Consider the following 14,156-nt stretch of genomic DNA (forward strand, 5'->3'; position numbering starts at 1 on the left):
TAATGAAAAAAAAGGGAGAAAAAGAAGGAAATGGACATTTAATATAAAAAAAAATTAATATAAAAAAGGGCCCCGTGAACATTTGTCTTTTGAAGATGGAAAAAGTAAAGACTTCCCCCTCCTGTCCCGGAGCAGTGGTGGGAGCATCGAGCCGAGCACGTGTCGTGCCATGGACACATCAATGCATGTCAGAGCATCCCACCAAGGGTTACAGCCACATGGGCCAGAGACCCCGGAGACATCAGCGGCTCAGGGAGGGGAACAGATCTCAGAGCAAGAATGCTTTGGCCACATCCCTTCCTGGCCCCTGTTGTTGCAATTCCTTAATGCTCATTAAAAACCAAAGCAAACCAATCCCACCAAAAGCATTCCCTCCTTTCATTTGGTCTGTTGAATTGCTTGAAGGCCTCTCCCCAGGGGCTCAGCTCGCAGCAGCAAACTCTGCACCATGCTTCAGGGGTGGGTGAAAACTCATGGATTTAGGGCAAAGATGGAGAGAAGGGTGGTATCCTTGTGGATACAAGCTCTGGAGGGAAGAGAATGAGAAGAGTGGGGATGAGAAAGAGGATACCATGGTTTTCTAGGTGCGTGGAGTTACTCTGCTTCCTGAGGGGAAGGGGTGACTGGTCCCAGTCTCTTCCCCCATCCACATAATGGCTTTGCCATCAAAGCAAGAGACCTTCCATGGCTGTAGCAAAACAGAAAGGCCCAAAAAGTTCCCAGTTTACAAGTCAAAAGCTCTTTCTCCAAGTGTTAAATCCATCAAAGCCAGATGCTCCCGCAGTGACCGATGGCCACGAGCCCTTGGGGGACAGGGACACAGCCCCTCTGCTGGCTCCTGCACCCGTGGCTGCGAGGGGCTGGTGGTGGCACATTCAGCGCACCCCAGGAAGCCACTGTGGAGCTGGATGCAGTTCAGGAACCCTGGAAAAGAGCCACTGGAAAAAAGATTAAGGAAGTTTGGCTGGGCCGGAGCAGCGCAGTGAAAGGGGCTGCAGCAGCTTGTTCATATTGGCAGGGCTGGAAGCAGATGGGAGGCAGCCAATTCAGGGCTGAAATGTGCTCCTGCCCCATCCCCATCGCTGCAGCTCTGGCCCGGACTCGGAGTGAGGATGTCCAGGAAAAGGGCACAAAGCAACAGCCAGAAGATCCTGATGGCGAAGCCTCCGTGCCCCTGGAAGTCCATTATCTGAGGGATGTGCCAAAACCTCACGTTAAGGGGTAGATGTCAAGGCTGCAAACCTGGCCCTGCTTCTGGAGCCTCCATGAGTGCTTCCTAATGGATACCCGATGTCCCGGCCATTGGTGCTGGAAGGAGTAGGTACAGGGACCTGCATTGCCCCAGAGCAGAGCAAGTCACTTCTCTCCCCTCCAACACCAGGCTGCCTGTCGCTCTCTCACTGCTCAAGAGCCCTGTAAGGATGAAAAAGGCCGGGATTTCTTTGTGTCAATAATCAGAACAGAGCAGGCAGCACAGCAGCATGATAGGTAATTTATTTTATTGCATTTTATAATGCCATTGTCCATACAGATTACATGCAGCTATTCCTACTGTACAAGGGTTTACCGTCTGCCAACGCAGACACACGGAGGTTCAGAGTACAAATACACAGCAATGCTCGTTCCTTTATACAGCACAGGGGACGTGGCGGGAGGGAAGGGGTCCGGTCACTTTATACACATCCTCCCCCCCACCTTCCTCCAGCCCCCGTGGCCCTGTCCCACCTCCCCAGCATCACCTCCCACCCAGGCCAAAGAGGATGGAGAAACAAAGCGGGGGGGGAGATAAAGGATGAGGTTGTGGCCTGGGTGAGCCCCTGGCTTGGGCCTGTCCCCACCGTCCCCAATGCTTCCAGGACAAAAACCTAGATCCAGGGAGACCCTCTGGGGCGTGAGGCTGTAAACAAAGCACAGAAACCCTTTGGTTTGATGCAGGGTGGGCTGCTGCTGCCCCTTCGCCTCGCCAGCAGCTCCCCAGTGCTACCAGCACCCCTTCCCTTTGAGCACTGGTTTCTGACCCCCACCCCCCCCCAGCTCTACCTATTCTAGCTATTGGGGGTGAGGAATAAAATCAGTGAGGGAAGAAAAAAAAAACATGGGAAAATGAGGAATTCCTTCAGTGGGAGATACCAGGAAAATGCCTTTACTTACAGAGAGGTGGCCTCAGGTTTCCTTGGCAGAACTGCCCCAGAGCGGGAAAAACCAGGAAATCAAACAAAAATGACCCAGAGGAAACAAAAAAGAGCACAATTGGTGCTGGTAGGTTTGACCAGTATATATATATCTCAGTATATACAGACACACAGCTCTGCCACCCGATGCGCTTGGTCCATTACCTTCCTTCCCCCCCATCCCCGCCTCGGTGTGAGTTTGAGGTAAGCCACATAGAATGAGTTCAAATCCAAATCAGCAAAGAGCCACCTGGCAGGATGAGGGGGTACAGGGGGGGCATGGTACGAGCAGTTGATGGGACCCATGGAAGAGCTGGGCTGGGTATAAGAGGATGAATTAAATCCACCCCCGAGCATCAAACCCGTGCATTCACCCACCACGATTCCCATCTCAGCAACAGGGGGGGAAGATGCATCAGTGGAGCCACAGGATTTCCCAAACCTGGGCATGTGTTTGAAGAAAAAAACTCCTTTACATTTATATATTTATTTATATATATATAATATATATATAGTGCTCTTGGGAGCCAGGGTGGCAGCTAAGGACCTATTGGAATACATGGTGAGGAGGGGAAGGCGCCAGGCTGTCCTTGCAGAGCTGGGGCTGTGGCTTGGACCGGTTTGGATGTGGAGGTCCTGGGCAGGGTTTCGGGATGTCTGTACCTCTGGAAACACTTCAACCTAGAAATCCCACCCCGAGCAGGAGCCGCCGGGGCCGGGTGCGCTCCATGCCAGGACCACCTTTGGGTTTCGCTGTCCCACTGCAGAAACCTGGGGTCTGCAGAGCTTATTGGCATTAAATTGGAAGCGCAGGAGGAAGGTGGAGGGAAAGGGCCCAGAAGAGCCAATGGAGGGGAGCAGCTCCTGAACCCCCTTGTCCTGAGGGTGCTGAGGCGCTGGCACAGGGTGCCCAGAGAAGCTGTGGCTGCCCTATCCCTGGCAGTGTTCAAGGCCAGGTTGGACACAGGGGCTTGGAGCAAGCTGCTCCAGTGGAAGGGGTCCCTGCAGCACCCACCACCCAGCACCCGCAGCATCAGTCATGCTGCAAAGCCCATTCCATGGAGAGGACAAAGCGCCTCAGTGCAAGGCCAGGTCATTCCCTCTGCAGGGACATTGGGGTGTCCTGGAGCAGCACAAGGGGTGACACCGGGCGCTGGCACAGCCCTAAGAGGCACAATAGCCCCCATTGGGGAGATGCAAACCAAACCCCAAAAGCCTGGATGGAAGCAGGGAATGTCCTGCCAAGGGTGAACATGGGCATGGAGCCGGGGGCTTCACCCCAGCAACCAGGCTGGGCACCCTGCCCCCTCCTTGGTATGGGGAGAGCAGCAAGGCTGTGCTGCCGCCTCCCTCTGCAGCTGTAAACGTGGGAGAAACAAAACCTTCAAATCAAGGCTGATTGAATAGAATCACATTAAAAACATGAAGGAAAAAGCTCCTTCGGGGGGGACAGGGCTGCAAGAGACAGGGTTTGGCTCCTGCCCCCAGCCCGGGCAGGGTCTTTGGTGTCCAATGGAGTGAGGATGAAGCCAGGGGAGGCCAGGGGAAAGGGGAAGAGAACCCCATCAGCCTGGAGAACAAACCTCCTCAGAGCAGTGTTCTGGCAGCAGCGAGGCAGGCGGGAGCAGGAAACACGGGTCGAGTGGAGACACCTAGCGAAGGCCGGTACGGAATGGCACGGAACAGCCTGGAATGGCTTGGAACAGCCCAAGCACCCGTGTGTGGGGCTGGGAACGGCAGGATTTGCTGGCTTTACTGGGGTTTAACTCCCCTTACAGCCTCACCGGGATGTGCCAAACCCCCCAACCCAGCTCCTCAAGGGTCCCAGCATCCCCTGGACTAGTACCTGGGTGGCCCAGGGCAACCCAGCTTCACCCATGGGTGCAGGGGGTATGGAGGATGCAAGAAGCAGCAAAAAGGATGCTCTGAGGTGCAGGCTTGCACAGGGGACACGTGGCACAGAGCTGAGATCCCCCTGGGGATGTCACAGGGGTGATGCACGGGGACAAACAAATACCCCCTGAACCAAAGCTGCGGGTGGCATTTTCAATCCAAACCACAGCTCCCAGGGTGCTGCTGCTGCCAGGACCCCAGCACAGTCAACCCAAGGTACTGGGAGCATGGAGCAGTGCTCCGGTTTGCTTTGGGAGAGCTCCATGTCCATCACAGCAGACCCCGCTGCGTACCAGTACAGCCAGTGCCAGCCCGGCCATGGAGGAGGAGAAGAGGAGCCCAGCGCTGGGTACCCGCATCACCACCACCGAAAGAAAGAGCAGGGAGAAGAGGGGTGTTTGGTTGTGTTGTTCTCGTTATTATTAATATTTCTTTTCTTTTTGGCATGAATACCATCTGTTCACCTGAACTACGGACCTTCTGTCTCTAGAAATCTTTTGGTATCTTCCCATCTGGACGCACACAAAAGGATAACGAAAGGACACGATGAAAGCGGGAGCCCCGGAGGCAGCAGGCTCAGCTCAGCAGCCACGGCCAGGGTTTGGCCACCACAGGGGTTCACTGATTTGGCTTTGCCACCAGCAGGATGGCCGAGCTGCAGCCTTGGAGATCCTGCCCTGGCTTCGGAGCAGGGATCGGGCACACAGGGGTCAGGAGCCTCCCCTGAAGCCAAAGCTGGGCCACTGGGAGGGGTGTAACCTGCTGCAGATGACATCAAGAAGGAAGCAGGAGCCGTGGCCTCACTGCCAGCGCTGGTGGTTGGCTGGGGACAGACACCATTGCTGGTGCCACCAGCTCCCCACCGTCGTGGGCCAGGGGCTGAGTGGTTTAGGGACCTGCTGGAGGTGGCAAGGCCAAGGGGACACAGTCCCACTAAAGCGCCAGTCCTCATCCTTGCCCAGCCGTGAGACAACAGTGCAAGCCCCACATCCAGACCATGGCAGAGGACTTGCCTCCTGTTTCTGCTGTTTCTTCCCCCAAAGCTGGGTGGAAGCAGCACATGGGCAGGGTCCACAGTCCCTCCTAGTGCAAACCCCACTGGGTGATGGAGAGATGACAAGCAGGTTCCTGCCATCACCTTCTTTTGCCGGGGCAGTCGCTGGTGGAGGCTCGAGCACCGCAGGGAAGAGGGGACGGAGCTGCCTTCCCTGCGCCCACCGTGCACAGGGAAGGAAGGAGGGACCATTTCGGACAGAAACAACCTACCATCCTCGTTCACCACTCACTAACCAAGGGAGGAGGGCAGAAAAAGTCCAGCTCTTGGGTTTTTGCTTCTCATATCGCGGGATGTCCCCCGCGGCAGGGGTCAGTCAGTCACTGGGGTGCAGCGCGGGGCAGTGGGGAACGTGAGGGATGCGCCGTCAGCAACAGGTCGTTGCACCAAGGAAACCCTTTTGCTTTGTGGAAGTGCCTTTAAAAAACAGGTTAACGCTGAAGGTCACCTTGGGGAGGTGGGAGCCGTCGCTTGGTCTCCGGCCGGGATGGCGGGAAGGGTTTGCCCCTCGGTGAGGAGGAGGAAAGGGTCCTTAGGACAAGTCTTCCACCGGCAGCTCCTCCTCCAGGTCCCTGTCGTCGGGAATCGTCACATTCTGGTTGGTGGTGGCCATCAGCGAGACGGGTCTGCTGTCGTCCTCTGCCTCGGCTGGTTCCTCCTTCACGTGCACGGGATGGCTGCAGGGAGGGAAGCCTTCAGCCTCGGAGAGCTGATCCCCCTTCGTCTGCGTCCCCCTTGGTCCAACCCGCACCTCCCCTGGGGCACAAGAGCCACAGGAGGCAACAAGCAGCTCCCGGTGCCCCATTTGCCACCATCCCTTAGCTCCAAGCCCTCCCAGTAGCACCCATCAACAGCATCCCCCATGCCCTGGCCCCGGCCGGGCTGACCTGTACTGCTGCGGGGACAGGCGCGGGCTGTTGCTGCCGTTGCTGTTGACCTGCTCCACGGTGCTGCTCACGTCATCGTGGCCCACGTGCAGCATGCCGCTGGCGGAGCTCGTGTTGATCATGGTGGGGCTGTTCAGCAGTGGGAAGCTGCTCTCTGCCAGCGCCGCCTGCGACAGAGAGTGGCATCGGCTCAGGTACGGAGGCTGCGAGGCCACCCAGGGCTGCAGAGTGAAGGTTTAGTCCCCCCGAACCCCTGCCAGGGACAGGACTGGGTCCTTACCTGGTAACTTGCATTAAGTGCTCCGTAACCGAGTCCTGAAATCATGTTCTTGACTAAAGTCGGACTCCTGCAGAAAGAGAAAGCAGAAGGATGCAGGGATGAGCTCCAGGGGTTGGCAGAGGGGGGAAGGTGTGAGTGTGGCTCCCGGGCCGTGTCCCATGGGAAAGGACCCACCCTGTCATCTTTGGTGGCCTTCGCTTTTGGTACTCGTGCTCGTCGACGGTCCACACGGCTCCCTTGACATTCTCCACACGCACAAAGCACTTGTGCAGGCTCAGGTTGTGGCGGACGGCGTTCTGCAGGCAGAGCAGGCAGGAGAGCTCAGCGGCACAGTCCTCATCCCGCTGCCCAGACCCCTCCTCTTCATCACCATCCTCCTCCTCACCCAGCCCCTCCGGCTCCCCATGTCCCTGGGCTGTCCTGTCTGCAGCCCAACGCTCTGCAGAGCCATGCAGGGACATGGCCAATGCTCACCCCACCAGCAGCAAGAAGGGTGGGAGCCGAGCCCCCAGACCACATGTGGGACACAGCCCTGCCTCATGGACCTTGGCCAGATGCTGAGGAAGATGAAGACAGTGTAGGACAAGGGATAAGCGACACCAGCAAGGACCCAGGGGCAGAGCCGCCCTCTCCGCCGCAGCTCACTCAGTGATGCTAAGCAAAGCCAGTTAATCTTTTCCTTTCTTTTTTCTTCCCCCCACCCTCCCTTTTGGTCCTTTCCCTCCCTTCCTTCTTTACATCGACCATCTTTACATTTCTAAATGTAAAATAAAGAGACGCACACGTAGGCAGACAGCGCAGCCCCGAGAGATACCAGCTCCCTTTTCCCCTTCCAACTCCCTGCCATTTGCTACTGCCCCTATTTCATTACCAATTTTAATTTGCCTCTAATTAAATCCTGTGTATTTTTCCGACTCACTTGCTAATCCATGAGGGAGGCAGGAGGCTGGAGTGGAATCTCTCCGAGCTATAATTACAAAGGGCCTAATCACGCCGGGGCTCTGCCTTTGAATAAATTTCCTTGCATTAAGGTTCTCGGATTCTCTGCCTTGCAAATGAGAATGACCCCAATTTCAGGAAGTTGGCCTCGGAGGGGGGTTTTTTTTCTATTTCTTTTTTTTTTATTCCGAGTCCTGATTCGTGATGAGAGCCTAATTCGTTCCGCTAAAACATTAACAGCAATTGAAAAGGTCGAACGGGGGCTGGATAAACAAAGGAGCTGGCCAACACAACAAGGCAAAAGGAGACACAAGGACTGAACACCCCCCTCCCTCCCCAGCACTGGGAAGTGTTGGAGTTCCCAGAAACTCATCACATTGCACCATCACCCCTTCTCCTTTCTGATTTAAGGACAAAATCAAACAAAGCTGGGCTCCTTCCCTTGTCCTCCATCCGCGCATCCACGCATCCACGCATCCATGCATCCATCCATCCTCCAGCCGCTGCCCTGTGCCTGCTGCCCCGGTGTCCCTGGCTGTGCCATGGTGCCTGGTGCCGCCACAACAGCCCCAGTGGGAGCAGTTGCACAGGAGCAGGGCTGCGAAGGCTCCTGGCTCCTCTCGCCATTTGGCACCTCATTTGGCACCATTGGCTCCTCTCACCATTTGGCAGAGCCAGCCTGAAGGGGAACTCCTCAAGCAGCTCCCTGGCTCGTTCCTGGGGAAGGAGATTCAGGCACATCGGTGCTGTTTGATGGGATTTTTTGGGATAACTGGAAACCTCTGGGTCACACCAGGAACAGGCCAGCCCAGCTCCTTGGGTGATGCTCAGTGTGTTTAGAGCCTGGTGCTATTACCCAGAGGGATGCGCTCCATGTGGGACATGGGACTGAGGCATCCCTGGTCTCCACACCCCATACTGGCATCACCCATTGAGGAGGGTCTGGCTTCTCTCAATGAAGATGAGCCCAGGCCCCAGTTCTATCCCTGCATCCCATGCCTGGGGGTCTGAAGCCCAACAAGGGCTGGGTCCTGTCATTGCCCTTGAACCCCTGTCCCCTGCTGAGCAAACACAGGAATTCCTCCTGGATCCTGCCCATGCTCCCCTTCCTCCTTCCTGTGCACGCAGGGGACTCCTCATCCAAACAAAGCCTTGATTAAAGGCAAAAAGCGTGGCAAAGCTGAAACCTTTCCTGCACATGGACACACACATCCCCCCCTGTCCCCACAGTGACATCCCCTGCTTGGGGGCATCGGTGGGTATGTGCTTGCAAAGGCAAAAGTGGAGAGAAAATCAATCCCGGCACTGGGCAGGATGTGATTGAGCCATGCCAGAGCCTGGGATGCCCCATTCCTGGTGCTGGGTGTCAGGCAGGGACCCGGTCCCAAGACATGGAAGAGATGCTGGGTGAGATCCTGGACATGGGAATCCTCCCCCCGGTGTCGGCAGCGGGTCCCCTGCCTCATCCTAACGTGGCTTTTGTATTTTGACAGAGTATTTGTTCAGTGCCAGACCTGGCTGCTCTGTTTGCTTCTCATCTGTCTTTGCTAATGATGTTTGCTCTGCATCCCCAGCCCTGCTCCCTTTGCCATGCTGGGGGTCTCCCATGGTGGGGATGGGGTCCTCAGCACCCTGCCCCATCCCAGGGCAAGCTATAGAGACAAGGAGAAGTCACAGCAGGAATGGTGGTTCTCCAAAGAGTGGAAATACAGTATTTTTTCCTCCTCCTTCAAAAGATGCCTGGCCTTGAACACTGAGGGCTGTGAAGGGAAGCATCCCCCTGCAGCTCTATTTAATCCCCTTCTGGTCATGGAACAGATAAAGAGTAACAACAAGGGAACTAGAAGGGCTGGGGATGCCCTTCTCTAAGACATCAATTCTGCCCTTGGGGAACCCCAAAGGCAAAAAGAACCCCAAAATATTTATTCCTTTCAGCCAGTAAAAGGGCAGGAAAAAGGCATTTTCAGCTGCCATTATCTCACTGCACAGATGGGGAAACTGAGGCACGGAGCAGGTAAAGTGCTGCCATGGACAGTCCCTGCTCTGCACTGCATGGGGAGACACTGGAGCTGCCCCAGGCTCCCTGTCCCAGTGCTCCCTATGAGCTCCCGACCCTGGGGCTGTCCCCACAGGCTGAGGCCAGCCCAGGGATGTGCCCAGGGATGCGCTGCCTGCCTGCAGTGCTGCACGAGTGCCGTGAGGGGGACCCCAGACTGATGCCGGGCCACGGCCAGCACCAAGAATGACCCCAGCACCTCTGACCACCTTGCTCCTTCCCACCGCTACCCTTGGGATGCTCAGGATGGGCCATGCTGAAACCAGGGGCCACCCAAAGCACTTTGAAGCCAAAGCAACCGGTATTCACTCAAGTTTGCTGTGAGAAGCAAACCCCTGCTGCAGGCAGCTCCGGACACACGGGGGCTCCAGAAGAACCGATTCCTCCTTAACCCTTTCAAAAGGCACCATCTCGCTTGCACCTCACTCGTTCTGATTTCATTAAGGGTTGGTTTCCCTCTGCCACTTCTTGCAGGAAGCAGCCGTGGCTCAGTAAATACACGCAGCAGGAAACAACAAATAAATCTCCTCTGTTAGGGCAATAACTGCTCCTTCTCACCACCCCCTGCTCTCGGAGCTGTGTTTTCTCAGTTCTTGATTTCTATATACCCAAGGGAGGAGCAGCCCCTGCAGCCACAAGCTGCCCCTCACCCAGCTGTGGCACATCCACCATCCGCTTGCATCATCACCAACCTGAGTTGGTATTTCCAGTGTCTCCCTCTTTTCTCTGCCCTTCTCCTGGTGCTGAGGTTGGTGACTGCACTCCAACCTGCATTTCTACACTACTTTCCCATATCCTACTGCATGGACAACGTGTCCCCAGACAAGGGGGATGCATTTCAGAGGGGAAAAATGTGGGATTTACCCACAAAATCACCAACTGGGCAATGAACTGATCCGCTACCACCGGTGCCCATATAAGCTGGAGCATCTCCTGCAGCCCCAGCGGGATGGCGTGAGCCCCAGGGCTGCTCTCACCTTCCAGGTAGCCGTGTTCCTCCGGAAGTAGGCAAACATCCGTGTGAACCAGTTATAGATTTCGTTCAACGTTAGCTGCCTGTCGGGGGTCTCCAGGATGGCCTGGAAAACCAGAGGGGGAAAAAGAGCATCACTCGCATCGCCCTGGTGCGGTTCAACACCCATCCATGGTGAGGCATGACGGTTCAGCAGGCAATGGGGGTTCTCCAGGCCCCAGAAAGGGGGAAAGCATTGCCCGAGGCTCCTGCAGGCAGGTTTTGGGATGCAAAGTGAGCCCCAGAGCCACTCACCTGCCGGATGAGCGAGGCGTACGTGAAGGGCGGCCGGACATCTGCGTTCTTGTAAAACTCATGATTCTGTGCAAGTTCTGGAGGGGGGACAAGAAACAGGGGGGGCAGGGGGTGAAGGGACCCACTTTGGGACCTGGGAACCGTGTGATGGAGGGGGCTGGGCTGCATCCCAGAGCTCACCTGAAGATATCGGGGTGCAGAACTTCTCCGAGTTTCTCCTGCGGATGGGCCCCACGTTGTGTAAAGTGGAAGAGCTGATGACGGAGGGGCCCTGCCGCAGCGGGGTGATGGGTGCCGTGGCGGAGGTGGGGGGATGAGGTAAGCCGTCAGGGAACGTGTCGGAAGTGCTCTTGGAGAGGGTGGCACTGGAGACCAGGTTCAGCTGCATGGACAGGAGGGAGGATGGTGGTTGGGTACCAGTGTGGGGAAGGCAGTGGCAGGGCTGAGCAGCTCAGGCCACAAGGCTTGCAGGGGGGGACTTGCTGGGCTCAACACGGGTGGGAGGCAACCATGGAAGAGGATGCATCCACAGGATGGGATGTAAGTGTGAGATGAGATGCACCCATGGGATGGGATGCCTCCACTACATGTTCCTAGCTGCCTGAGCAACAAAACACGCTGACATGGGCTGTGTTTCACTCCTGCTTGATGCCTTGCACAAGGGACCAGGCTACGTGTGCTGAGGGTGGTCAGGGCATGCCCATCCCAGGGAGCCCATTGGGGCCACAAAGGGTTGAGGTGACCATGCACAGGGCAGGGGGGGCACAGCAGCCAGCGGCGAGGGAAGAGGAAGGAGAGGGCAAGGAGAGGGACACCGGCTTACAGGTTGGCTGAAAGGCTTTGGCTCTGAAGGTCTCATGTGAAGATGGGCCATCATTGCTTGGAGACGCTCACTCTCCTTTGCCAGCTGCAGGAAGCAAGAAGCAGAAGGGAGATGCTCAGGCAGTGCTGGTGCTCACTGCAGAGGCACCCATGGCCTGCATGGAGCTGCCCACTGAGCCCCCAGCACCCTCCATCAGCCCTCCAGGAGTCACCTCCTGCCCCATGCGGAGCCCTCCCAAGAGCTCCAGTGAGGCTGTGGCTCTGGTACGACTGCAGCACCCATGGACCCTGCTTCAGCTTCGTGTGTGCAACCACAGCTTTAGTGACGGCCCCGTCCCACTGCATCCCTCTCCTCCCTGTGCCCATGTCCCCATCCCCGTTGCCTTCCTCCAGTCCCTGCTGTCTCCCACTCACCAGCAGGTCCCTGTCTGTCCCCCCATCCCTCCATCCATCCACCCGGACGCACAGCATCGCTCTAATTGCGCGCTCCCCCCCCGTTTACTCCCTGGAGTGCGGAGAAGGGTGAAATATTCACTGTGGCACCAGGGGAGATTTTGAGCCCGGCGGAGGCGATGGGATCTGACACCCGCTCTCCTCCCGTCATCTTCCCTTTCCACCGAGACCCCTCAAGCTCAGGGCTCCGCATCCCCACCTGCTGCCAGCTCCACCAGCCAAGCCCCCTTCTCGGGGCTGGGACTCGGGCAAGGAAGGAGTTAAAGGCAGGAGCCAGAGCAGAGTTTGCTGCAAGTTTGGAGCAGCTCAGACGCTTTCGTGCTGTCGTGGTGCTCATTAGAGCTGACAGGTCTCCCCTCGTGATGCAGACGCTCTCCGCCGGCACAGCGGGAGCTCCATGCTGAAAACTTTATAATTGGTAGCTCCGGTGGCAGGTTCTCCTCTGTGCACACACAGCTTTCTGCTCGCTCTTCAGCTCCCCCCGCCCTCCCCTTCCCTCCCCTCTTTAAGCCCCAGTAATTGCTTTCAACCTCTCGCTTTAGCGAGGGCTGGAGAGCAGGATGCGATCACGCGGCTTCGCCCAGCTTCGCAGCCCTCCCGCCTGGGAGGGGTTTGCTGCGTGTCCCCTTCCGCAGCCCCTGTTATTGTAACGCCAGGCAGAGGCTCCCAAGGCCTGCACACATCATGGCCTGTTGCTCCCTGGGGCCAGTATGCCCCACCATTGCACCCACCATGACATACAGTGATGGGCACAAAGTGCTTTGAGCTTCCGCCAGCCCCTGGCCAGACATCCAGGCCTCCAGACACTGTAATGCCGTGGGGGTCCCGGTGAGCAACCCTCTAGCAGAGACCCTGCCATACCCTGCTTTCAGGTCCCAAGACGAAACCCCTCCATCTCCTCCCATTTCTCCCCTTTCCTATTAACCAGATTCCACACAACACATCAGGGAGCTGGACATGCTATTTAAAGAACCAGCTTTCCATAAATAGCCCCCTGAAGTTGGGCTCCAAAGACCAAAATAAGTGGCCTGATTTCCAAAGAGCCACGCAGTCCTATGGCTCTTGCTGGGCTGGAGCACAGTCATGTCCTGCCTGTGGACGCGCACACCCGAGCAGCACGTGTTCCAGGTGTCTGGAATGGCATCTCATTGTACTCCCCAGGACACTTTGGGCAAGAAGGATGGCTTGTCCCTTCTTCTAGCCCCATCATAATCATGCAGGGGGGCTGGTATCACAGGGGGAACCAGTTTGAGGTTCCCCAGTCTTGATCTCCACCAGGATGTGGCCCAGATCCAGTACGATTCAGGAAGGATGCTTTAATGAGCCCCAGGGTGGCTGGTTATCCCGCTACTGTCTCCAACCTCACTAACCCCATCCCACAGAGAGGAGCCACGACATGGTATGGAAAGGAGATGCTGTTTAAACCCGTGTCCTTAGGGGCTGGGCAGCACTCACCTGTATTTCCAGCTGCTGTACCACTTGCATCTGGACTCGACACTGGGCCGTGCTTCGGTCATCAAGTGCGTGTTCTGTATTGAGGTGTCTGGGGAGGAGAACGCGGGCGTCGATGCCTGGATGTGCCCAACATGCAGCCCCCTCGCTGGGACCACACTTGGGATCAGCCCTGCTCTGAACTGCCTGTACCAGCCATGCCAGGCACACTACAAGGTGCTGCCCGGGATGCTCCGGCACCACTGCCTGAAGTGTGAAGAGCAGAAAGGAAACTGAGGCACAACGGCCAACCAAAACGGGCTGTGCCTCCTCCCCAACCCCGGGCTGGAGGCTGGCTGTGGACAACCAGCCCTGGGGAAGCCCCGTGGTGCTCAAGAGCAGTCATGGTTGATGGGAAGCCCTTGAGAAGGTGGCTGGCAGGAGGCAGCCCAGAGGACCTGAGGAGCAGGTTCCCAGAACAAAGGCGGCATTATGGAAGTTTACTTACACCCTCTAAGGAAAGCCCTGAAGGCAGAAAGTGACATTTCCAGGGTGCTCCTCATCCTACCACTTTCGTGCCTTATGTTTATAAGGCACTTTATAAAGCACAAGGACCTTCGGGCCTTGCCACCCTCCTTCCTTCTTGGGGAGGGGAAGGGACCCTGGGAGTGGTGACAGGGACAGGGGCACTGCTTGCTACAGAGCCAGGGACATCCTTGTGGGAGCCCTCAGCCCCCAGACCCAGCACATTGGCAGCCTAGGAACGCATCCAGTCCTGACAACATCGCATGGCTGGGCCATGTCCTTGCTGGGGTGGGTGCAAACCCAGCAGGTCCTCACTGAGAGAAGTGGGACAGGTCAGAGGGGGGATGCTGGGTGCAAGGGCAAACTGTACCTGGGACC

The 14,156-nt window shown here is 56.9% G+C and overlaps 1 protein-coding gene across 1 annotated transcript in view; it reads right to left on the reverse strand.

Annotated features, from left to right (window-relative positions):
• Positions 1-5,650: 5,650 nt before the first annotated feature.
• The window catches only part of FOXP4 (forkhead box P4), a gene marked incomplete at its 3' end in the record, with an annotated part of 49,904 nt that continues 41,398 nt past the window's right edge, over positions 5,651-14,156 (reverse strand). The window contains exons 9-17 of the mRNA XM_080633113.1: positions 13,278-13,365; positions 11,371-11,454; positions 10,728-10,929; positions 10,548-10,624; positions 10,258-10,359; positions 6,460-6,581; positions 6,286-6,352; positions 6,006-6,172; positions 5,651-5,795 (exon numbers count right to left, since the gene is read on the reverse strand). Coding sequence (XP_080489239.1) covers positions 5,651-5,795; positions 6,006-6,172; positions 6,286-6,352; positions 6,460-6,581; positions 10,258-10,359; positions 10,548-10,624; positions 10,728-10,929; positions 11,371-11,454; positions 13,278-13,365 — 1,054 coding nt within the window. The remainder of the gene's footprint in view (positions 5,796-6,005; positions 6,173-6,285; positions 6,353-6,459; positions 6,582-10,257; positions 10,360-10,547; positions 10,625-10,727; positions 10,930-11,370; positions 11,455-13,277; positions 13,366-14,156) is intronic.

Source organism: Psittacula echo (assembly GCF_963264785.1).
Source record: "Psittacula echo genome assembly, chromosome: 22".
NCBI lineage: Eukaryota > Metazoa > Chordata > Aves > Psittaciformes > Psittacidae > Psittacula > Psittacula echo.